At 47.0% G+C, this 24,895-nt stretch overlaps 1 protein-coding gene across 1 annotated transcript; it reads left to right on the top strand.

The window, feature by feature from the left end:
- The first annotated feature begins 113 nt into the window (after positions 1-113).
- Positions 114-24,779, top strand: LOC123762385 (circumsporozoite protein-like). Its single transcript, XM_069327708.1, has 4 exons — positions 114-197; positions 708-957; positions 4,850-5,464; positions 24,412-24,779. Exons 1-4 carry the CDS (start codon positions 114-116, stop codon positions 24,777-24,779), a joined length of 1,317 nt encoding a protein of 438 aa, XP_069183809.1.
- Positions 24,780-24,895: the final 116 nt, after the last annotated feature.

Raw genomic sequence — 24,895 nt, 5'->3', positions numbered from 1 at the left:
CCCATGTGTTTAACAACTTCTGCTCTGTTGAATCTAAGTTAAAACCTTAATGGTTTTGTAGCTCTTGTACAAAAACAACATTGTGTCAGTTGAACTGTTAGAACACATACGAAATGGAACTAGCGAGTCTAAATGGATTCAAAGAACAGTCACTTATTAAAATGATGAGACTGCATGATGTATATACAGATGAAAGAGTACAGCACTTCTTCCACCCTGACAGATAGTACCTTTTGACATCCTGACCCCTGCATACCCCACCAAGAAACTAATCACAAACAACCCTCATGCTCAGCTTGCTGCTATTAAACACCATAGAACACATTCACAATATGCAAATTGAAAACAACATAGCACAGACCTTATACACTGACGGATCACTCAATACAGCTACAGGGAGGGCAGGAAGTGCTGTTATTGCTCATCAGCCCGATGGCAGCACAATTCAAAGGAATATTCGAATTAGTAACTGGGCGTCCACAATGCAAGCCGAGTTGGTAGCGATACTGGTAGCACTCGAAATTATTGACAACACTGAAGTAGACAGCTTAATTATTTCTGACTCCCTTTCCTCACTACGAGCAATAAACAGTTTGCAATCAAGTAATAACGAGCTTGTCTTGGAAGCTAGACGTAGATATGTAAGAATACTTAGCAAGAGGGTAAATATAAAAATGTTGTGGATTCCTTCTCACATTGGCCTGCAGGAACATGACAAAGTTGACGCCCTTGCTAAGGCTGCAGTAAATAAAGACACTATTGAACGAAATATTGAGTTATCAAATAGGTCCCTTAAAAGTGTCATTAGACGAGAACTCCTGGATGGATTTGAAGAAAGTAGAACAGTGCAAACTGGAACTAGCAGGTCCATTGTTCATCACAATGACATGTGTGAAGTAAACCATGTGTATGGGGCAAGTAGCAAAGTCAGTAGACTAACAGATGTTGTCACAGCTCGTATAAGACTTGGCTACAAGTATCTCTGGCAGTTCGGCTTGTATAGGGATCTAGATGAAGTAAAGTATAAAGTGTGTGGACAAAGACAGGGACACACACTCGAACACTATATCTTGGACTGTAGTAAAATTGAGTCGTTTAGAGATAAATCTAAGCTCACTCTGTATGATATGGCAACCTATCTTATTACCACCATAGATAAATTACCTGAAATCCTTGCACTGTATCCATATTTCGGTTCCAGTAGATAAACGACATATGAGATTAAGAAAGAAGTAGTGTATTGTGAAGACTAATAATAAGCAGCAGCTCCCCTATGACTCTGTAATATCTTCATTGGTCAAACTATTATGTATTAGCGAGTAGACCTACCATTCATGTATAGTGACTTACTGTAAATATATAGCTCTTAAAATAGAACTTTCTCTGTAACTAGCTGACATTGTAACTATAAGATGTGAAGGATAGATGAAATTGTTTATGTAATAATCTAAGATAAGGTCTGATAAAGACCTTTTGTGCCCTCTGTAATGCTTTTTGCTCTACCGCTCACAAGATGAGTATGGGGTGCACAATAAACTAGCCGCCTCCGGCGGCAACAATCAAATAAAAAACTCTGGTGTAGTAGGCAGCAAATTCGCCTCACGATGCTACAGGACCAGAATTCGATTCCAAGGCAGGAATAATGACAACAAATTAGGAAAAGTCGTTTTCCAAGATGAAATAATTGAGAGGATATGCAGTGACTTGCAATCATTCCCCCAAGTGTATATATATGGGAATGATTGCAGCTTCCGAGTAGAATGTCGCGGAAGATTGATGAAGATGATTGATGCCTGTCACAGGAAACATTCCCTACTTTCCTATTATTTTTTGGTTTTGTAGGGAGTTGTCTTTAGCTGGTTTTCCTCCTGTTCCTCGCCTCTCTTGCCTCATAATGGTTTCTTTCTCATTCTTTACTCACTTTAGACCAAAATATCGCTTCTCACATCTCCATATGTTAGTGTTGGCTTTCGTGTTTCCAGCTACGTTACTGTGACCTTTTTCTCGACAAAGATCAGCTCTCAGGAGGAACTTTCAAGCAACCGATGAGGAATGAGAGCCATAGACGAGGATTATAAACATCTTCACATTGGAGGAGTTCACCTTAAGTCCTCTAATACTTGTGATCTCGAAGAGGACACGAAGCCGGCGGCTTGTCATAGGTCCCCCCCATTTACCTTGAAGATCTTTTCCAGCTGTATTTTAAAACCTTGGAGAGTTTTGCCGTTTACGAATTCGGTGGGTAAGCGGTTCCACAGGTTTACAACCCAATGGGTGAAAAAGTATCTCCTGTTTTCTGCCCGGTGTTTCACCTTCTCCAGAGCAGCTATGTTTTCCGAAGATGAGGTCTCCAAGCCTGGATACAATAATCCAGGTGGAAGGGCACCAGAATCTTATACAGTTGAGAGACAACTTTCTTTTCCTTGAAGGTAAAGGTACACTTGATTATTCCATAGGATTGGTTCGCTTTTTCACTGCCGCTCCCACTTGTTGTGCAGCTTGCAGTGAATGATGGCACTAAAAGTACAAAGTATAAACAAAGAAGATTTAGACCAAATAATACTTGTGAAACTCTGTAGATATATTTGATGTTTATCAGGACTTGAGTCAAATGTCAAAGGTGGCTGTGTTGAGTGGTTGAGCAGCTGACATATTGACAAGACGCGGCTCGAGGCGCTGGGCAAGAAAATATATAAGCATGGAATGTGTTCTCATCCTAAACCCGTGACATGGCTGGTAGACTATTGCACCGTTACGGTGTGTTGAATGTTTCCTGTCACACGTTATGGGGTGTTGAACTCTTGCTGTCACACGTTATGGGGTGTTGAACTCTTGCTGTCACACGTTATGGGGTGTTGAACGTTTGCTGTCACACGTTATGGGGTGTTGAATGTTTCCTGTCACACGTTATGGGGTGTTGAATGTTTCCTGTCACACGTTATGGGGTGTTGAATGTTTCCTGTCACACGTTATGGGGTGTTGAACTCTTGCTGTCACACGTTATGGGGTGTTGAACGCTTGCTGTCACACGTTATGGGGTGTTGAACGTTTGCTGTCACACGTTATGGGGTGTTGAACGTTTGCTGTCACACGTTATGGGGTGTTGAACGCTTGCTGTCACACGTTATGGGGTGTTGAACGTTTGCTGTCACACGTTATGGGGTGTTGAACGCTTGCTGTCACACGTTATGGGGTGTTGAACCTTTGCTGTCACACGTTATGGGGTGTTGAACCTTTGCTGTCACACGTTATGGGGTGTTGAACCTTTGCTGTCACACGTTATGGGGTGTTGAACCTTTGCTGTCACACGTTATGGGGTGTTGAACCTTTGCTGTCACACGTTATGGGGTGTTGAACCTTTGCTGTCACACGTTATGGGGTGTTGAACCTTTGCTGTCACACGTTATGGGGTGTTGAACCTTTGCTATCACACGTTATGGGGTGTTGAACCTTTGCTGTCACACGTTATGGGGTGTTGAACCTTTGCTGTCACACGTTATGAGGAGTTGAACCTTTGCTGTCACACGTTATGGTGTGTTGAACGTTTGCTGTCACACGTTATGGGGTGTTGAACGTTTGCTGTCACACGTTATGGGGTGTTGAACCTTTGCTGTCACACGTTATGAGGAGTTGAACCTTTGCTGTCACACGTTATGGTGTGTTGAACGTTTGCTGTCACACGTTATGGGGTGTTGAACGTTTGCTGTCACACGTTATGGGGTGTTGAACCTTTGCTGTCACACGTTATGGGGTGTTGAACCTTTGCTGTCACACGTTACGGTGTGTTGAACCTTTGCTGTCACACGTTATGGGGTGTTGAACCTTTGCTGTCACACGTTATGGGGGTGTTGAACCTTTGCTGTCACACGTTATGGGGTGTTGAACCTTTGCTGTCACACGTTATGGGGTGTTGAACCTTTGCTGTCACACGTTATGGGGGTGTTGAACCTTTGCTGTCACACGTTATGGGGTGTTGAACCTTTGCTGTCACACGTTATGGGGTGTTGAACCTGTGCTGTCACACGTTACGGTGTGTTGAACCTTTGCTGTCACACGTTACGGTGTGTTGAACCTTTGCTGTCACACGTTATGGGGTGTTGAACCTTTGCTGTCACACGTTATGGGGTGTTGAACCTTTGCTGTCACACGTTATGGGGTGTTGAACCTTTGCTGTCACACGTTATGGGGTGTTGAACCTTTGCTGTCACACGTTATGGGGTGTTGAACCTTTGCTGTCACACGTTATGGGGTGTTGAACCTTTGCTGTCACACGTTATGGGGGTGTTGAACCTTTGCTGTCACACGTTATGGGGTGTTGAACCTTTGCTGTCACACGTTATGGTGTGTTGAACGTTTGCTGTCACACGTTATGGGGTGTTGAACCTTTGCTGTCACACGTTATGGGGTGTTGAACCTTTGCTGTCATGCCGTAACTAGACTGATCATGTAACTAATAATACGAGGCTGAAGAAATATTAAATTCATTAGTTATGATAACAATTTCAGAATCTTGTGTTTATATAGACTATTATTTTTTTATTATTTTCGTTACTGATAAACTTATTGGAATATCAGGGAGAGAAGTGTTAGTGTGTAGTGCTGATGGCGTCAGTTAGTCATGCTTATCTGCTCCCGTTGATTAAAACGCAAAGAGGATGAAGCAGGTGTGAATATATTGCACTTGGAAAGGCTGCGAGTGCAAAGGAGCGGGTTCAACCACTTGCACCATTGGGGATCGAACGCCGACCCGGCAAGAAGCGAGTGTCCCGCTACACGCAGTTCCCACTGTTGGTAAAAAAGTAAGTCATGAGCTCTTACTGTAGAGCTTTGTCTCATTTTTGACCAACAGCATGTCTACCGGCTGACAAGGATGGCGGAGCTGTGGCAGGAACCAGCGAGGATGGCGGAGCTGTGGCAGGGACAGGCAAGGATGGCGGAGCTGTGGCAGGGACAGGCAAGGATGGCGGAGCTGTGGCAGGAACCAGCAAGGATGGCAAAGCTGTGGCAGGAGCCAGCAAGGATGGCGGAGCTGTGGCAGGAACCAGCAAGGATGGCAGAGCTGTGGCAGGAGCCAGCAAGGATGGCGGAGCTGTGGCAGGGACAGGCAAGGATGGCGGAGCTGTGGCAGGGACAGGCAAGGATGGCGGAGCTGTGGCAGGAACCAGTGAGGATGGCGGAGCTGTGGCAGGGACCAGCAAGGATGGCGGAGCTGTGGCAGGAACCAGCGAGGATGGCGGAGCTGTGGCAGGGACCAGCAAGGATGGCGGAGCTGTGGCAGGGACAGGCAAGGATGGCGGAGCTGTGGCAGGAACCAGCGAGGATGGCGGAGCTGTGGCAGGGACCAGCAAGGATGGCGGAGCTGTGGCAGGAACCAGCGAGGATGGCGGAGCTGTGGCAGGAACCAGCGAGGATGGCGGAGCTGTGGCAGGAACCAGCGAGGATGGCGGAGCTGTGGCAGGGACAGGCAAGGATGACAAAGCTGTGATAAGGGACAAGGAAAGGTTGTCATAGCTGTTTTTTGCTTCTATTATTATTTTCTACCACAAATGTGGCCAGACATTCACAATGCTAATCAGCATATATACATTTTCTTCTGTCCTCCATGGACAGGGTTAATATATCCCTGTCCTATATCTGTTAAACATATAGTTCAGGGATTTATTGAACAATCAACCACAGAAGGTGATTGTAGTGCTTTTAAAATGCTAAACTAACCTACAGACATAATTACATAGATGCGCAGAGTTACGTCTGCCCTACATAAAGTGTTCGATGTGTCTTTTACATAGTGTCATTAATGCGCATTTACAAAGGTGAAATGTAATTCTGATCAGCTTCCATATATACCTTATACACATACATACATATACATCCACACACACACATACATACATGTACATATGCGAACAACCTTGAATGGTCCCCAAGCCAATATGCAACTAAAAACTCCACACCCCAGAAGGATTCGAACTCAGACAAGAGCACTATGCACCATGACGTACCCGGTTCTTTAACCACTCGACCAACCGTGACTGTACAAAAGACATTGGTAGCCGAGGCTATTTCCCCAACTCCCCGACAGCACTTAGTGGTAAGCTTGGGCATAGATATTTCATCGAATCACCTCACTTTGTGGGGCCATGTGAACAACACAAATGCGAACAAGCTTGAATGTACATATATACATAGATATACGCATACATACTTATACACACATACACACACACACCCATACATTTATGGCTCTCCTACTCTGAGAGGGTGTTACGGACCCGAATCCAGCGTCCGAGCACGGAGCAGTGACGACTGCGCCATCTGTGGGTCAGCTCCCGAAGCCCCCTCCAAATGGACGACGACACCTGGTGAGGACGAGGTGTACTGGCCACGAGGGCCAGTTTCCAGTCCTGTTCAGCCCACAACACAGCCGCTGCTGACCTCTGGTGAGGTGGTGCTCAGACGACAATGCCATCTATGGAGTGGATAGGTGGGCGTTTGGGTCTGAGCCTGTAAGTGGGGTGCTTTTGTGTGTCCCTGTTATTGATGACGTGTCTGCTTACAGAGTCGACCTGGGACTGCTGTAAGGGAAGTTGAGTCAGTCTACCCAAGGCAGCCGTCCCCACACCAAGTGCTTTGCTGCAGCAGCTGTGAGTCGCCTCCCGGAGGAACACTGTGGTGTTACCCTGCCAGTGAAGTGGCAGTTGAAGGATTGTCGTACCCGGGACTGACTGGTGGAGACGATTGACCACTGGGGTATTGTGGACAGGAGAGTGATCTGTGGTATCACACGAGGCTCCTGACTAGGGCGCTACCCTAGTATCGCTCGTGGAGTGGCCTGACCAGCGTTGCTGATCCGGAACCTGCCAGCAGTCTGCTGGACTTGTGGTTGACGGCCTCCACGGCGGTGCCCCCAGTGGAACTGTGTTTTGGCTGGCCTGTGGCCGGGGTAGACTCAGCTTTTCGAAGGATTCATCGAGAGGCCACGAGAGCACCGAGAACTTGGCACCGAGAAGATCCAGGGTCTTCAGAAGAAGACTACTTTGTTAATAATAGTGTTAATACCCCTCCCCCTGTGTAACCTTTTATATATTATTTATTGGTGGCGGTTATTATATAATATTAAGTTTTTGACTTTATTTCCCTTCCCCTTTAAGTTACTTGCGTTACGGATCTCATCCCTTGAAAGCCACTACTGGCTTGGGGCCGGATACCCTTCCTCTAACAACATCAGAGTAAGAACCCAGTTGCGACCCGAGAGGGCCGTAACAGAGGGTAAAATAGCTGATAGAGAAACTAGTGTGTTATTAAGCACTTAGCCACTGAAGGTGATTAAGATGCTTTTACAAGCTCAGGTTATATAGTTACATCATATACATACATTGTATAATTGATACATTACATGGTAAATTTTTGGTACAAGTCCAATATATCATCAAGTGTTCCAGTATTCATATAGTTATAGAGTTAAACATACCTCAGCCCAGGAGGGCGAAAGTCGGTCAATATGGGACATTCTACAATATAATGTTCAAGAGAGTGCATGTTTTCTCTTTCACAAAGTTGACACATTGTGTACTCGACATTTGGGTTTTGAGAAAGCTGCCAGATACGTCTATATCTCAGGCGTATTCTGGCCACTATAACATCACATTGCCGGGTTCTTGTTCTATTAGTCCCCATATGTGAATGTCTCCTCACGATATCTATCATAATATTTAATGCTACAACTTTCAGGTCTTTGTGAATTTGTTAGGTCGGTGAGATCTTCATTAGATATTTGTTTAAGTATTCTCTTTGTCACTGCTAATGAAACACCCATATCAATTTCTACCACTGGTTTTCTGCAGGCTGACTTAGCAAGCATATCAACAGTGTCATGCCTTGAGATGCCAACATGTGATGGTATCCATAGGAATTTAATTTCAAATCTGTTTTCTTTAGCAGCTAAAACATTCTTTCGAATATCACTGACTATTTTCTGGGTGTCACTACTATGTGCGTTCAATGCCAGGAGTGCACTCTGCGAGTCACAGTATATAAGTCCACTGCCTTTGTCTTTTAAAAATTCAGTGGCAAGGTATATGCCTGCAAGTTCGGTTTGAGTTGTACTTGCCCAATCATTGACGCGCTTCATTGCTGTATATCTCTATATACCAGTCTCCGTGGTATAGTGGTAAGACACTCGCCTGGCGTTCCGCGAGCGCTATGTCATGGGTTCGTATCCTGACCGGGGAGGATTTACTGGGCGCAAATCCTTAACTGTAGCCTCTGTTTAACGCAACAGTAAAATGTGTACTTGGATGAAAAAACGATTCTTCGCGACAGGGGGTCGTATTCCAGGGACCTGCCCGAAACGCTACGCGTACTAGTGGCTGTACAAGAATGTAACAACTCTTGTATATATCTCGAAAAAAAAAAGAGAAGATTGTTCAAATATATTACATGCACATCCGGTACATCGTACCCCTTCTGCAGAGCCGTCGGTATAGCACTGATAAACATCGTTACCCATACTCTGAGTACTCTGTGATGCTTTTCAGTGCTGTTTTAATAATGTAGAGTGCACACTATCTTTCTTGGGCGCATTTACAAAATCAATTGATAGATCCCAGTTATCCCATGGAGTAATTGGTTGATTAATCATTAATTGAGTTGGGTACATATTTAATATTTTGGAGTTGGCTACCTTGTAGAACCAAAATGCATAATCAGATTTAGCTCTTCTTCTATAGACCTCAGGTGAGAGTAGCATATTAGAATGTTTAGCTTGAAACTTCATGTATTGCCGAGATCTACTCAATGCCTTCACGCCTAAAACTGTGCTAATGGACAAAATTCTCTCACTTATATTAGGTAATTTAAATTCTGCTCTCATATTAACTATTCTCGTGGACTTTGGAACCCCAAGGATGAGACGCATAGCTTCATTTTGCAAGGTTTCAAGAGATTTCAGCTTTTTGTCTGTATACAGTGTGAGATGTAGAGCATTGTAGTCAATCACAGAGTGTATAAATAATACATGAAACATTTTAGCAAGTCTCACGTTAAGTCCATGATTGACACCAACAAGGACCCGCAAGGGCTTTAATCTCTCCCAAAGTCTCCTCTTGAGAGAAGAAAGGTACCCAGGGTCGTTAATGGGGACACCAAGGTATCTGTAAGACTCGCAGTTCTCAAGTGCTCACCCATCTATATGATAATTGGCTGGTGGAATACCACATGGAATGAGGGCACGAGTTTTCTGTACAGAGATAAGGAGGCCACATTCCTCAGCTCTAGTAGCAAAAGCGTCGAGCAGAACTTGCATTCTTGGCTCGGAGGCAGCCTGTAAACATATATCATCAGCATAACAAATGACAGTGTCTTCATTATTAGTTGGAAGATCTTTAATAAGTTTATGCATCAGAACGTTGAACAACAAGGGGCTGAGGACCCCTCCTTGTGGAGTTCCCAGTTCAAAGTGTTTGTTCTCTGTGCTTTTAACACCATTAAACAAAACATATGCTGTTCGATTAGACAAATAGCCCTTTATCCAATTCAGTAATTTTCCTTGTATTCCCAGCTCGGCAAGCTGTTCCAGTATGATTTCTCTGTTTGCTGTATCAAAAGCTGCTGCTAGGTCGATGAAGACTGTTTGAGGGGAAGCTTCAATATGTGCAAAGTACTCAGCAAAACAGTGTTGTGTACTGAGCCCAGGCATAAATCCAAACAGTTGGGGTGACAGGTGCCCCTGTATACGATACATGAGCCGGTTAAGAACAATACGTTCAAGCACTTTACAAACACACGATGTTAGAGATATGGGTCTATAATTATCTGAGTGTGGTTTGGGGATGGGAACAATGACACTCTTTGTCCAAGCATCAGGTAATACTCCTTCATTTAAACTCATTCTGTATAACACACAGCTGTGATAGGGACAAGGCAAGGATGACATAGCTGTGGTCGGGACAGGCAAGGGTGATATAGCTATGGCAAGGACAGGCAAGGGTGATACAGCTGTGGTCGGAACAAGGAAGGGTGATACAGCTGTGGCAGGGACAGCCAAGGGTGACAGCCGGGACAAGGATAAACTCCACCAGTAAGATATAATAAACTCAGCGAGCACATCCCACCAAACCCCTTTACCACCACTACAAGCTGGTGGAACCAAGTGAGTGTTAGTAGTCAGCATTACAGGAGCACACCTTGTAGGTACGTCAACAAGCATGTTGCGATGAGCTACTTGGAGGAGTTTATAAGGCTTTGATTATTTAAGAATCCATCAGAAAACAAACACAAGTATTATAAATCGAAGTCCTGCAGCATTATGGCTTACTGAGAACACTGTGGGGAAAAACTCCAGGCAGCTATTTTCTTTTTTAAATTGACTTTAATAAGATAAAGTTCTGTCTTATTTATTTTCTTAGTAAGTAAGAATTAATTGAGTGAACTGTATGTACTTGATTAAACTGCCTGAAATTATCTCACACACTGTGGGGGGGGGGGGGGGGCAATTGGTAGCTTATACCACTTTGAGATGGCTCCTTCTTAAACTACCAATTGTTTACCCTTGATTGTAATTATACCATACCACATATGGTGGTTCACTTTAATATTGTATCATACCACATATGGTGGTCTAATCTACTAATTATGAATACTAATACTACTATAACAAAAGAGGGCTTAGCTGAGCCTGTTGTAGGGGCCTGCTAAGGTTGGATAGATGAGCATCAATATGGGTGTGGCCCTCTACCTCTTTGTGCCACGTAATGGCGGCTGGTGGGAGGTCTACAAGGCTTGGCAAACAGCTAGGTATATTATGTGTATGGTCCAACTGTCTGCACAGCTTCTTGCTGCTCCTATCACAATTTACCTGTATGGGATGCAAGGAATTAATCAAAGTTCCCTAAACATACCAATTACAGGTATGACATGAAATGTGAGGGCTGTAAAATGGAGTACACGTACATTGTGGTTTGGGGTTTCCATACATATAACCGACTTATCTAATAAATGTTAAAAATGTGCACAAATTTCAACAAATACAGGATACTTGGTAAGCCGGATACTGGAGTGCTCTAGTTGAAATAGTGGTGTCGCTATGGTAGTTTCTTGGGACAGAGTAGGTCTATCCTATGTGACCAGTATCGCAACACAACCCGTCCTCGACTCAAGTCCATTACATCCAGCGGTCAACCCAACAGACGCATTCATAAATTTTAACTTGCTGTTCATTCAAAACAGGAATTTTCGCAAATATAAATTAATATTATAACATATTAGCATATTGTGTATATATAGGCATAGGATAGGTTAGGTTAGGTGTTTAGGTTCTGTTGGCGATTATTTGTATTTGTAGTACGTGGGTGAAGCATTTATAGCGTTGTGATTCGAACAAAATTCGTCAGTGAAGCACTTGTTCCGGATATGTTCGAACGTCAGCAGTTGTGAGTCGTGTGTAAACCGCTTTTCATTCATAAACAGGGGGATTGGCGGGTGCATGGAATCACTTTTGGATCTTTGTTTGGAGGACGGGCTGCGCAACACATGAGCCTCGTTTGTTGTTGTCGTGGTGAGAGTAAGTCTCTGGGGCCAACGCCCTCAGGCCTGGTTCACTTCTCAAGTAATTTACATTAACAAGGGAATCAAGCTACATTTTGGTGTTAGTAATTATATTGAGTCTTGTTGATTACTTTTTTGTTAAATCTAGATACAAAACTGTTGTATGAACAGTAGTATATATTTGTATATATACAGCGACATCGATGACGTCACGGAGTCTCCCATTTTCTTTCCTGAAGGGAAACGAAAAGGGATACTATGTTATGTGTGTGTGTGTCGGTTTCCGACAAACACACATTTAGTAAGGCCATGTGTATGAGAATCTTATGACTAAATTAATTCAAATAGCACATTATAAATGGGGACTGAGAAGGCAAACTATTATCCTCAATGAATCCTCGAATCGCTTAACAATATTCAAGAAAATCATAAAACTTCTTGATCAAGTATCTTGAATAAGAAGACTTTTGGTTGGTGTTAACAACATCAGATTAATTCTAACTAGCACCAAAGTCATGGAGGCCTTCCTCGAGGAATTATTCTTCTGGAGTATGCATGCTTTAATGGTCGTGTGAACTGGCGAGCAGGTAATTAGTGTTGAGAATGGCGACCGTCGCTATATACAAACGTGCTTAGTTCCAACACCACACCCGGTTTCATTTGCCATTGACCGGAGAGCGCCCAATGAAATTCCTCGAGTGGAATCAATTTATATTGCTTATTAAATTTTCCACACGAAAGGTATTAATACCATGTTGAAGATCAGACTCTATCTTCTCATGCTGTCCTATCCATTGGCAGATGTTATAATTCAAAATGAAGGGTGTTAGGCAGCCGAGGTATGTGGCCGGTGTAGTGGGGGGCCGGATATGGGGGATGGTGAGGCGGCCGGGTCTGCCTCAGCCCTCAACGGCTGTCACCAGACCTGACTACCGCTCTGACTTAATTACTCTGGCTGAGGTGAGGAGCGAGGGCGGCTGAGGTGAGGAGCGAGGGCGGCTGAGGTGAGGAGCGAGGGCGGCTGAGGTGAGGAGCAAGGGCGGCTGAGGCAGCTGCTGCTCACCACACTAACCTGTACGACCTTCTTCTTTGTCTTGCTGCTGCTTGAATGTTTTTTGGTCCAACACACACACGCACAGCCTTCCTTCTCCCTGTTTGGTGGTGTACTCGCCTAGTTGTGCTTGCGGGGGTTGAGCTCTGGCTCTTTGGTCCCGCCTCTCAACTGTCAACCAACTGGTGAACAGATTCTTGAGCCTATTGGGCTCTATCATATCTACACTTGAAACTGTGTATGGACTCAGCCTCCACCACATCACTGACTAATGCAATCCACCTGTTAACAACTCTGACACTGAAAAAGTCCTTTCTAACGTCCCTGTGGCTCATTTGGGTACTTAGTTTCCACCTGTGTCCCCTTGTTCGAGTACCCCCGTGTTAAACAATTTATTTTTTTGTACCCTTGTCGATTCCTCTGAGAATTTTGTGGGTAGTGATCATGTCTCCCCGAGCTCTCCTATCTTCCAGCGACGGTAGGTGCATTTCACACAGCTTTTCCTCGAAACTCATGCCTCTAGTTCTGGGACTAGCCTAGTGGCATACTTTTCAATTTTTTTCCAGGTTTGGTGTCTCAAACTTGTAGAAGTTTAAGAAGGAATTTGTATAGGTTCCTTCTCTTAACATGCCTCCTTTCTCTCCCTTTATTCTTAGTTCCCCTTCTCTTTGTTCCGTCAGTCTTTACGTGACTTTTATCGCTACACCATCATCCTCCTCCCTGCGCCATCATCCTCCTCCCTGCGCCATCATCCTCCTCCCTGCGCCATCATCCTCCTCCCTACACCATCATCCTCCTCCCTGCGCCATCATCCTCCTCCCTGCGCCATCATCCTCCTCCCTACACCATCATCCTCCTCCCTACACCATCATCCTCCTCTCTGCGCCATCATCCTCCTCCCTACACCATCATCCTCCTCCCTGCGCCACCATCCTCCTCCCTACACCATCATCCTCCTCCCTGCGCCATCATCCTCCTCCCTGCGCCATCATCCTCCTCCCTGCACCATCATCCTCCTCCCTGCGCCACCATCCTCCTCCCTACACCATCATCCTCCTCCCTGCGCCACCATCCTCCTCCCTGCGCCACCATCCTCCTCCCTGCGCCACCATCCTCCTCCCTGCGCTATCATCCTCCTCCCTGCGCCATCATCCTCCTCCCTGCGCCATCATCCTCCTCCCTGCGCCATCATCCTCCTCCCTGCGCCACCATCCTCCTCCCTGCGCCATCATCCTCCTCCCTGCGCCACCATCCTCCTCCCTGCGCCACCATCCTCCTCCCTGCGCCATCATCCTCCTCCCTGCGCCATCATCCTCCTCCCTGCGCCATCATCCTCCTCCCTGCGCCATCCTCCTCCTCCCTGCGCCATCCTCCTCCTCCCTACGCCATCCTCCTCCTCCCTGCGCCACCATCCTCCTCCCTGCGCCACCATCCTCCTCCCTGCGCCACCATCCTCCTCCCTGCGCTACCATCCTCCTCCCTGCGCCATCCTCCTCCTCCCTGCGCCACCATCCTCCTCCCTGCGCCATCATCCTCCTCCCTGCGCCATCATCCTCCTCCCTGCGCCATCCTCCTCCTCCCTGCGCCATCCTCCTCTCTTCGTCATCATCCTCCTCCCTGCCCCATTATCCTCCTCCCTGCCCCAACATCCTCCTCCCTACGCCATCCTCCTCCTCCCTACGCTATCCTCCTCCCTGCCCCATCATCCTCCTCCCTACGCCATCATCCTCCTCCCTGCCACATCATCCTCCTCACTACGTAACCATCCTACTCCCTGCCACATCATCCTCCTCCCTGCCCCATCATCCTCCTCACTACGTAACCATCCTACTCCCTGCCACATCATCCTCCTCCCTGCCCCATCATCCTCCTCACTACGTGACCATCCTACTCCCTGCCACATCATCCTCCTCCCTGCCCCATCATCCTCCTCACTACGTACCCATCCTACTCCCTGCCACATCCTCCTACTCCCTGCCACATCCTCCTCCTCCCTGCCACATCCTCCTCCTCCCTGCCACATCATCCTCCTCCCTACGCCATCATCTTCCTCCCTACGCCATCATCTTCCTCCCTACATAATCATCTTCCTCCCTACGCCATCATCTTCCTCCCTACATAATCATCCTCCTCCCTGCCCCATCATCCTCCTCCTTACGCCATCATCCTCCTCCCTACGCCATCATCTTCCTCCCTACATAATCATCCTCCTCCCTGCCCCATCATCCTCCTCCCTACGCCATCATCCTCCTCCCTACGCCATCATCCTCCTCCCTACGCCATCATCCTCCTCCTCGCGCCTCTGTTCCTTACCTCGTATTCTCTTCCATCTCTAAACAAAAAAAAAATCCTTTTTACTTCCTGCACCGGTCATGACCACTAAAGTCATAGTATTTCTCTCTCGTGGAAGGTAATCCCATCTAACTTCCATTTATTCATATTCTGATAGTTTATTATCAGACGGTCGTAATGTACTCTCTCACCCCCCCCCCCCTTCTCTCTCTCACTCGCTCTCACTCACTCACTCACTCACTCACTCACTCACTCACTCACTCACTCACTCACTCACTCACACACACACACACACACACACACACACACACACACACACACACGTACGTACATCGGTGGCTGTGTGGATAGCACGCTGTACTCGTAATCCTGTGGCGCCGACGAAAACAATGGGCTGAGTTTTTCACCCTGATGCCCCTATTACCTAGCAGTAAATAGATACCTAGGAGTTAGACAGCTGTTATGGGCTGTGTCTCGTGTGTGTGTGGAAAAAAAATTAGTTGGTTAGTAGTTAGTAACAGTTGATTGACAGTTGAGAGACAGGCCGAAAGAGCAGAACTTAACCCCCGCCAGCACAACTAGAGAATACAACTAGGTGAATACAACTAGGAGAATACAACATGGTAAATACACACATGTATTAAAAAAATAGAATACATCTTGAAGAGTTTTGGCATGTTAAGTAAAATCTAAGATTGTTATGGTATGTACAGTGGAGAGGCTGTGTCACGGGGCTGCCGGGGGCGGAGGCAGGCAGGCCGGGGGCTGCCGCGGGCGGAGGCAGGCAGGCCGGGGGCTGCCGCGGGCGGAGGCAGGCAGGCCAGGGGCTGCCGCGGGCGGAGGCAGGCAGGCCGGGGGGGGCTGCCGCGGGCGGAGGAAGGCAGGCCGGGGGGGGCTGCCGCGGGCGAAGGCAGGCAGGCCGGAGGGGCTGCCGCGGGCGGAGGCAGGCAGGCCGGGGGGGCTGCCGCGGGCGGAGGCAGGCAGGCCGGGGGGGCTGCCGCGGGCGGAGGCAGGCAGGCCGGGGGGGCTGCCTCGGGCGGAGGCAGGCAGGCCGGGGGGGCTGCCGCGGGCGGAGGCAGGCAGGCCGGGGGGGCTGCCGCGGGCGGAGGCAGGCAGGCCGGGGGGGGCTGCCGCGGGCGGAGGCAGGCAGGCCGGGGAGGGGCTGCCGCGGGCGGAGGCAGGCAGGCCGGTGGGGGGCTGCCGCGGGCGGAGGCAGGCAGGCCGGTGGGGGGCTGCCGCGGGCGGAGGCAGGCAGGCCGGGGGGCTGCCGCGGGCGGAAGCAGGCAGGCCGGGGGGGCTGCCGCGGGCGGAGGCAGGCAGGCCGGGGGGGCTGCCGCGGGCGGAGGCAGGCAGGCCGGGGGGGCTGCCGCGGGCGGAGGCAGGCAGGCCGGGGGGGCTGCCGCGGGCGGAGGCAGGCAGGCCGGGGGGGGGGGCTGCCGCGGGCGGAGGCAGGCAGGCCGGGGGGGGGGCTGCCGCGGGCGGAGGCAGGCAGGCCGGGGGGGGGGGCTGCCGCGGGCGGAGGCAGGCAGGCCGGGGGGGGGTCTGCCGCGGGCGGAGGCAGGCAGGCCGGGGGGGGGGGGGGCTGCCGCGGGCGGAGGCAGGCCGGGGGGGGGGGGCTGCCGCGGGCGGAGGCAGGCCGGGGGGGGGGCTGCCGCGGGCGGAGGCAGGCAGGCCGGGGGGGGGGGGCTGCCGCGGGCGGAGGCAGGCAGGCCGGGGGCTGCCGCAGGGGCCAAAATCCATTACGAAGCATTCGATGAGGATGCTCCCATTGCCTCAGCACTACCCCATGTTTCAGTGAGTGTTACTCTCTCAAAATGTTTCGGAGATAATCACACACAGCTTCTTCTGTGGTCCTCCATCACAAAGTTTCAAGACTGTGTGAAAAGTGTGAGTGGTGAGGGAGTAAGGCGCCTCATCCTAGGTGCCCGAAGGCCAGGCGCACATCAGTGTGATGGTGTCTGAACAGTGTGAGGAAGATGATGGAGATCCTCAAAGCCACCAGGGCTCCTAGGTCCTCCATCTTGTTCCTCAGACTATTTTAGTTGGTACATCTTTCCTTCAGGCATCTTTTATTTCCTACTTTATTATTATTAATATTTTTGTTGTGTGTGTTTTCATTTTTATGTCTGCTTCTTCTCGGTATTTACTCCCATACAACTGTCCACTAATCGTTCAAATTCTTACATTATTTTTTCCAGTGAGCCTGTCAAGGCTGCTACGTATTTGCAGTGTTCTTAAGTGGTATATTAGTATTAATGCAATAATTTTAGATTCATTTGTTTAGCGGAATCTCTCTCCACTGCCGACTATCAGCCGTGGCGGAGCACCACATGTCCCGGATCACTCCATCGTTCCTAACCATATCTATCGCTAATCTATTTTCGTTCAATATATCCTCGCACAAACCTTTTAAAATTATCGTTTCCATCTCCTGATTGGTAACTCAAGACAATGGGCTTGATCCCATTGTCCCTCAATATATTGATCATTCTCTCCGCACCATCTCCAACCCCTTTTGCCTCCTAGAACTTATCCTAATTTTATTTTGCGCATCTTTGAGTCTGAAGGTGTTACCCATGTACCTTACCTTGAGGTTACCTTCAGGTGTTTCCGGGCCTTAGAGGCCCTGCGGCCCGGTCGTCGACAAGGCCTCCTCGTTGCTGGACTGGTCAACCAGGTTGTTTGATTCGGCTGCTCGCAGATGACGTATGAATCACAGCCTGGTTGATCAGGTATCCCTTGGAGGTGATACGAGTTCTCTCTTGAACACTGTGAGGGGTCGGCCAGTTATGCCCCTTATGTGTAGTGGAAGCGTGTTGAACAGTCTCGGGCCTCTGATGTTGATAGAGTTCTCTCTCAGAGTACCTGTTGCACCTCTGCTCTTCAACGGGGGTATTCTGCACATCCTGCCATGCCTCCTGATCTCATGTGATGTTATTTCTGTGTGCAGGTTTGGGACCAGACACTCTACTATTTTCCACGTGTAAATTATTATGTATCTCTCCCGCCTGCGCTCAAGAGAATACAGATTTAAGCTCTTTAGTCGGTCCCAATAGTTTAGATGTTTTACTGAGTGGATTCTAGCAGTAATTGATCTCTGCACGCTCTCTAGGTCAGCAATTTCTCCAGCTTTGAAAGGGGCTGTCATTGTGCAGCAGTACTCCACTCTAGAGAGCACAAGCGTTTTGAAAAGTATCATCATCGGTATAGCATCTCTAGTGTGAAAGGTTCTTGTTATCCGACCTATCATTTTTTTTGCAGTTGTGACGGCTACTTTATTGTGTTCTTTATAGGTAAGGTCTTCCGACATGAGTTCACCCAAATCCTTTATATTGCCTTTTCGTTCTATGTTATGATTTTACTACGTTTTGTACATGGTTTCCGTTTTTATATTTTCGTTTTTTCCGTAGCGCATGAGCTGGAACTTATCTTCATTAAACACCATATTATTTTCTGTAGCCCATAGAAAGACCCGATTTACATCTGATTGGAGGTTTGCCGTGTCCTCTATGCTGTCCACTCTCATGAAAATCCTAGTGTCATCTACAAAGGATGATACAGTGCTATGGATTGTGTTCTTGTCTATGTCCGATATGAGGATGAGAAAAAGTACTGGAGCAAGAACAGTATCCTGGGTGACTGAGCTCTTCACGGTTGATGGACCGGATTTTATTTTGTTGACTATTACACATTGAGTTCTGTTAGTCAGGAAATTGTAGATCCATCTGCCTATTCTTCTGGTAATTCCTTTTGAACGCATTTTATGTGCAATAACACCATGGTCACATTTATCAAAAGCTTTTGCGAATTCTGTGTAAATTACATCAGCGTTTTGTTAGTCTTCCATGGCATCTAATGCCATGTCATAGTGGTCCAGCAACTGTGACAGGCAAGAGCGCCCTGTTCTGAAACCATGTTGTCCAGGGGATATAGAGATACTGTGATTCCATGTATTTTGTTAACTTACTTCTTAGCACTCAAAGATTTTTATGTGCGATGTTAGTGCTATCGGTCTGTAACTTTTTGCCTCTGCCTTATTTCCTCCTTTATGGAGTGGTGCTATCTCTGCTGTTTTTAGTATGTTAGGGATAACGCCAGTATCTAGGCTTTGTCTGCACACAATGTGGAGGGCCTGCGATAGTGTTTTTTTACAGTTCTTGATGAATATGGAGTTCCAGGAATCCGGGCCTGGTGCAGAGTGCATAGGCATACTGTTTATGGCTTCTTCAAAATCCAGTGGGGATGGGGTGATGTCTGATATATGATTTGATGTTGGTTCATATCCATGAAAAAATCATTTGGGTTATCAACCTTTAGTGGGTTTAATGGCTCGCTGAAAACAGAGTCGTACTGCTTCCTCAGTAACTCGCTCATTTCTTTGTTGTCATCGGTGAAAGTTCCATCTCCCTTTCGCAGGGGCCCGATGCAAGATGTGTTTTTTTATCTTGATTTTGCATAGGAGGGAGCTATCAAGGGAAAGCGCCAAGCCATTAAGACTATTTTGCATAGGAGAAAAAGTAATTCGGATTTCTCTCTATTTCACTAATGGCCTTTTTCGTTTTTTGCCTCTCCTGGGTTTTGTATGATTCTTGTAGTTTTAGCTAAATTGTTTTTATTTCTCTACCTAACCTTCTTCGCCGATCTTAAGATAGGAATCGACTCTCAAGTTGTTCCGCGATTCGTTTTCTTCGCCTATATAGGGAACGACGTTCTCGTTCCAATCTGCATCTCTTCTTCATTTTTCTTAGAGGTATGCGGTTTGAGCATATTTCTAGAGCTACTGAGTATATTTTTTCCAGGCACTGGTTCAGATTTGCATTTTCTAGCTGTTCTTCCCAACTTATTTCTGTGAAGTCTTGGTTTATTTGCTCCCAGTTTATCTTTATTATTAAAGTTGAATTTCCTGAAATCTCCTCCACCGGAAATCTGGACTGGTTTTGAAAGTATATTCCCCATGGTTGTCAGAACTTCAATTAAGTTGTGATCTGAGTAACAGGTATTTGTAATCCTTATGTTCCTGATCAATTCATCATTAATGGTAAAAATGAGGTCCATCGTGTTCTCCTTCCTAGTTGATTCTACTGTTTGCTGGTTTAAGGCAAATCTGTCTCGCATCCGTATCAGGTCATTTGCATGTGCCTGTTCATTTAGGCTACTTCCTGGTATTCTTTCTGATTTAACTGTATTAGCTAGATTCTTCCATTTCAGGTGCCGTAGGTTGAAGTCCCCAAGCAGGATGATGTTCGGGGCTGGATTTGAGGTTTTCCAAGCAGTGCTCTATTTTCATTAGTTGGTCTTTAAACTACTGAGGGTTTGCCTCCGGTGACTTATATACAAGGTCAATAACTACATTTAAGAACTATATTTTGATTATCAGCACTTCCACTATATCGTTTGTGGTGTTTAGCAGCTCAGTACAGATGAGTGTGTCCTTGATGTAGTGGCTGACCCCCCCCCCCCCCCTTTAGCTGGTGTTTCCTGTCACATCTGAATTAAAAGATCGTACTCTGAGATCCATATTTCACCATGATGGTAGTCCTTGGTGTGAGTTTCCGTTAGGGCTGCAAACACTGCATTTGCCTCATGTAGGAGGCCATATATGAATTGCCCTTTGTTAGAATTACGTGTTTTTATACCCTAGATGTTGGCAAATAACAATGATGTTATCGTGTTAGTGGAAGTGCTGGATGCTTTACTTCGTATTAATATCTGAGGCTCTGGTAAGGAGGCCACTGTGTTTGTGTCCTCTTCAACATTTGACCGAGTTGGTGGTAGAGTCTGGACATTTTTAGCCATTCTTCTCCTCCTCTTGCTAAAAAATCATCTTGGTAAATTGTGTTGTGCCTGCTTTCCTCGAGGCGGTTTGTCGGTCTTATTAGCCTGGTCCCTCTTATATGGAAAGCTGGATATTCCATATTGATGCATTCCTAACTAAGTAGTTCTTGCAAAGTTCTGGGTGAAAAAAATCACAGCTTTCGATGCATTTACCTGTACTAAGGAGGATTCTGCACTTTATGGGGTGATCGTACTTACATATTCCATTTATTCTTCCCGATATCCCATGCTTACAGGTACCCCATTTATAATAATAGGTTTCGGACCCTTGTTTTGTTTGTTTACCTTTGCCAGAGACGGCACTCTGCTGTACCCCCGCCCCGACACAGCAATGTGCTGGGGCTATGTATGCTATGTAGCTCACTTCAGAGTCACTAACAACCTATTTCCTCCTACCCTCTACCTTTCCTTGCTATTTACTTTGTGGTGTTTCTTTGCTTGTATGTTGTGACGCACAAGTTCCGCCAGACGGAGACGGGCCTTGATGTGTCCACCATCGCGTTATTGGTGATTATTTTGCCATCCTTGGCTATTGTTCTTGTTCCCTCATGTCCCCCCATTCACAGCTTTTTTTGTGCATATTCTCCTGTTTTTGTTGGATATCCTTCTATCGCAGCTCTAAATGACTCGGTGCTGTCAGCTTCACCTTTCACTCGCTCCCTCAGAAAGGGCCTACAGTATAATCACTATTTTCCGAGTATTTGCAATAGTTTGCGCAATTGGCTCAACACTGATGAGGTTCGGTATACAAGCAGGACAAGACGTATGGACAAGTTTCCTTACACCTGATGCCTGGGGAACATGGCAGCTACTGTTAGTTGCATCCTTGGTAATGTTTGACGATATCTGATGCTGATTTAAACTGTTGTGGTTTAAGATTCAGCTATTTGGAACAATAAGTTCCAAGTAGCACGGGCTAGGGTGAGCCCGTAATTCTTTTACCATGTCGTAGCTCAGTTGATTAAGCCAGCGTCTGGGATTCTCTCGGACGTAGGTTCGAACCATCGTCACGGCCCTTATGGATTTGTTCGTTAGACGATGACTCAGACGGTCCACAATACACCTTACTGGCTTCCTATTCCTTAAGAGATTGTCAAATATAATTCGTGCTTTTAGGATCTCCACCTGTGTTGAAGAAATGAAGCGAACTATCAGGGGAAAGCGCCAAACCATTACGACTATATAGCACTGGGAAGGGGGTCAGAATAAGGATTTGGGATGGGACGTGGGGAAAGAATGGTGCCCAACCACTTGGACGGTCAGGGATTGAACGCCGATCTGCATGGAGCGAGATCGTCGCTCTACCGTCCAGTAAAGCGGATAATTTCTTTAGATTTTTAAGGTAATATGGTGAGGTAACGAGTGTTCCTCACCTCGCTGGCACTCTTATTTACATCCTTTAGTCTACGAATGAACAAGAGGAGAAGTTCGTATTAACTGAGCAGCTCGTCCTACTAAGGTTTCTCACCGTCAAGCAAATGAACTAAAGTGCCTTTATCCAAACCCACCAGAGGACCCAAAACAGAAAACGGGACTGTATGTCAATTTCGCGAGCCGTTATCATTTTCTAGTAAGACGATTTTTGGCCTTCGGGAGTATACGTCAAAACGCAATGATCTACTTGGAGCACAGATTGAACTGAGAACAGGTACCTAGTGTATAATATCTCGGATATTAATACTTTCGAGTGGACATGGTGAGTCCACCACTCCGCGCTTGTCAGCTGAGTGGACAGCGGTTCGGAATCGTAGTCCTGAGGTTCCGGGTTCGATCCCCGGTGGAGGCGGAGACAAATGGGCAAAATGTTTCTTTCACCCTGATGCCCCTGTTACCTAGCAGTAAATAGGTACCTGGGAGTTAGACTACGGGCTGCTTCCCGGGGGATGTGTAGCAAAAAGGAGGCCTGGTCGAGGACCGGGCCGCGGGGACGCTAAAGCCCCGAAATCATCTGAAGATAACAAGATAACCTCCCACCACCATCGAGTGGAATGTGTAAATGTATACATATTTCTGCCCGAAACGCTAAGCGTGTTAGTGGCTTTGCAACAATGTAAAAATACCAATCTTATGTAATCTCACACACACCCATTGTACCTTTTTGTGAATAAATTATTAGTATTAAGTGTTTTACATGTGACTACCTATGTGACTACCTACCTATGTGACTACCTACCTATGTGACTACCTAGCAGTCACAAGCAGAGACCAGTGGAGCAGCTGTGACAGCGGGAACTGTACACAGATGTGATGGAGCCATGTTGTAATCCAGCTCCGTGTGCATTTATTAAGATGGAGCAGATCCAGGTGTAGGTATAATTATCTGAAACTTGTGAATTGATTTCCGTCTGCGTTGTTTGCTACGAACCTCCTTCACACACACACACACACACACACACACACACACACACACACACACACACACACACACACACACACACACACACACACACACACACCACCACACCACCACACCACCACCACCACCACGTCCATTCCTTCCTGACCATCAACCTCCTCCTCCTGGAGGAGGAAAATCTTGGCTGTGTTTGGATATGTTGATGGCGTAACCTGGGAGGGCGGGCCCAGCTCTTGTGCCCCACGGTGATGTCATCATGCTGCTTGGCTTCCCTGCAACTCATTGTTAGCCAGACAGCCTCACTCTCGCCCCAGCGTGAACGAGCAGAACAATGTGCCGCTTCTGGTAAAAGATGCAGCAGGAGGAGGGAGATTCGACAGTCTCCGCGGTGTAGTGGTAAGACACTCGCCTGGCGTTCCGCGAGCGCTTTGTCATGGGTTCGTATCCTGGCCGGGGAGGATTTACTGGGCGCAAATTCTTAACTGTAGCCTCTGTTTAACTCAACAGTAAAATGTGTACTTGGCTGTAACAACGATTCTTCGCGGCGGGGATCGTATTCCAGGGACCTGCCCGAAACGCTACACGTACTAGTGGCTGTACAAGAATGTAACAACTCTTGTATATATCTCAAAAAAAAAAAAAATAAATAAAGTTGGCAGACGAAGAGGAAGCTGGAGGAAGGAGATGAGAAGTAAGCAGAGAGTGTAGGACGATAAACAGACGCGTCTCTTCGAATAACGAAAGAGTACTGAATGAGATAAATTAATTATTGTAATTTTTCCTTCCAAATGCATCTTCTTATTCCGTCAGTGGTCTCATGATGGAAGGTTGTCATACATAATGTATGATTCAGGTACTGTATTAGTACCTCGATACAAATTCTGTAATTTCCCTGACGCCCAGGTCTGAGTCAGCTATGCAGTACACTGCAGTTTATTCCTAATTTGCCACAACAGAATTTTCTGAGATTCCGAATGACCCAGTTGCTCATTTTTTGCATTTCTTTTGTGGTTTATGCTTTAAAATTGTTGTTGCATCAAGCTTGGCGGAACTGGTTAGATGCAAATCTTCTGTTCAAAATCGTATAATAATTCCTCTGTTATTCGTGCGTTTGTAAATACACCGTACAATGTGTGTTCAAAGCTTCTGGCGTTTTGTTATGGCATTTTATTTTCACATCTCACATTATTATTTAGTTAAGGGGCAGTTATGACTGTCACACTGAGAGATCAGTAAGTTAATAACATCTTGAATAATATTTACCGGCAAACTGTCACCGAGTGTGTTGGGTTGTTAGGAGAAAAACAATTTGAGATTAGTGCTGGGTCCCCAGGGACAGAGCCAGATGAGATTAGTGCTGGGTCCCCAGAGACAGAGCCAGATGAGATTAGTGCTGGGTCCCCAGGCACAGAGCCAGATGAGATTAGTGCTGGGTCCCCAGGCACAGAGCCAGATGAGATTAGTGCTGGGTCCCCAGGGACAGAGCCAGATGAGATTAGTGCTGGGTCCCCAGGCACAGAGCCAGATGAGATTAGTGCTGGGTCCCCAGAGACAGAGCCAGATGAGATTAGTGCTGGGTCCCCAGAGACAGAGCCAGATGAGATTAGTGCTGGGTCCCCAGAGACAGAGCCATATGAGATTAGTGCTGGGTCCCCAGGCACAGAGCCAGATGAGATTAGTACTGGGTCATCAAAAGATTAACATTCTCTGGTGTATAAACTACCCTTCACCACGTGAACTCCCCATGCCTGCAGCCGAGTGGTCACCTCCTGTGGGCCACCTCGATGTCCTTGCTCATGTCGAGACTGTACAACTAT

This window comes from Procambarus clarkii, chromosome 2, assembly GCF_040958095.1.
Source record: "Procambarus clarkii isolate CNS0578487 chromosome 2, FALCON_Pclarkii_2.0, whole genome shotgun sequence".
NCBI lineage: Eukaryota > Metazoa > Arthropoda > Malacostraca > Decapoda > Cambaridae > Procambarus > Procambarus clarkii.
This window is presented reverse-complemented; position numbering and strand designations above follow the sequence as displayed.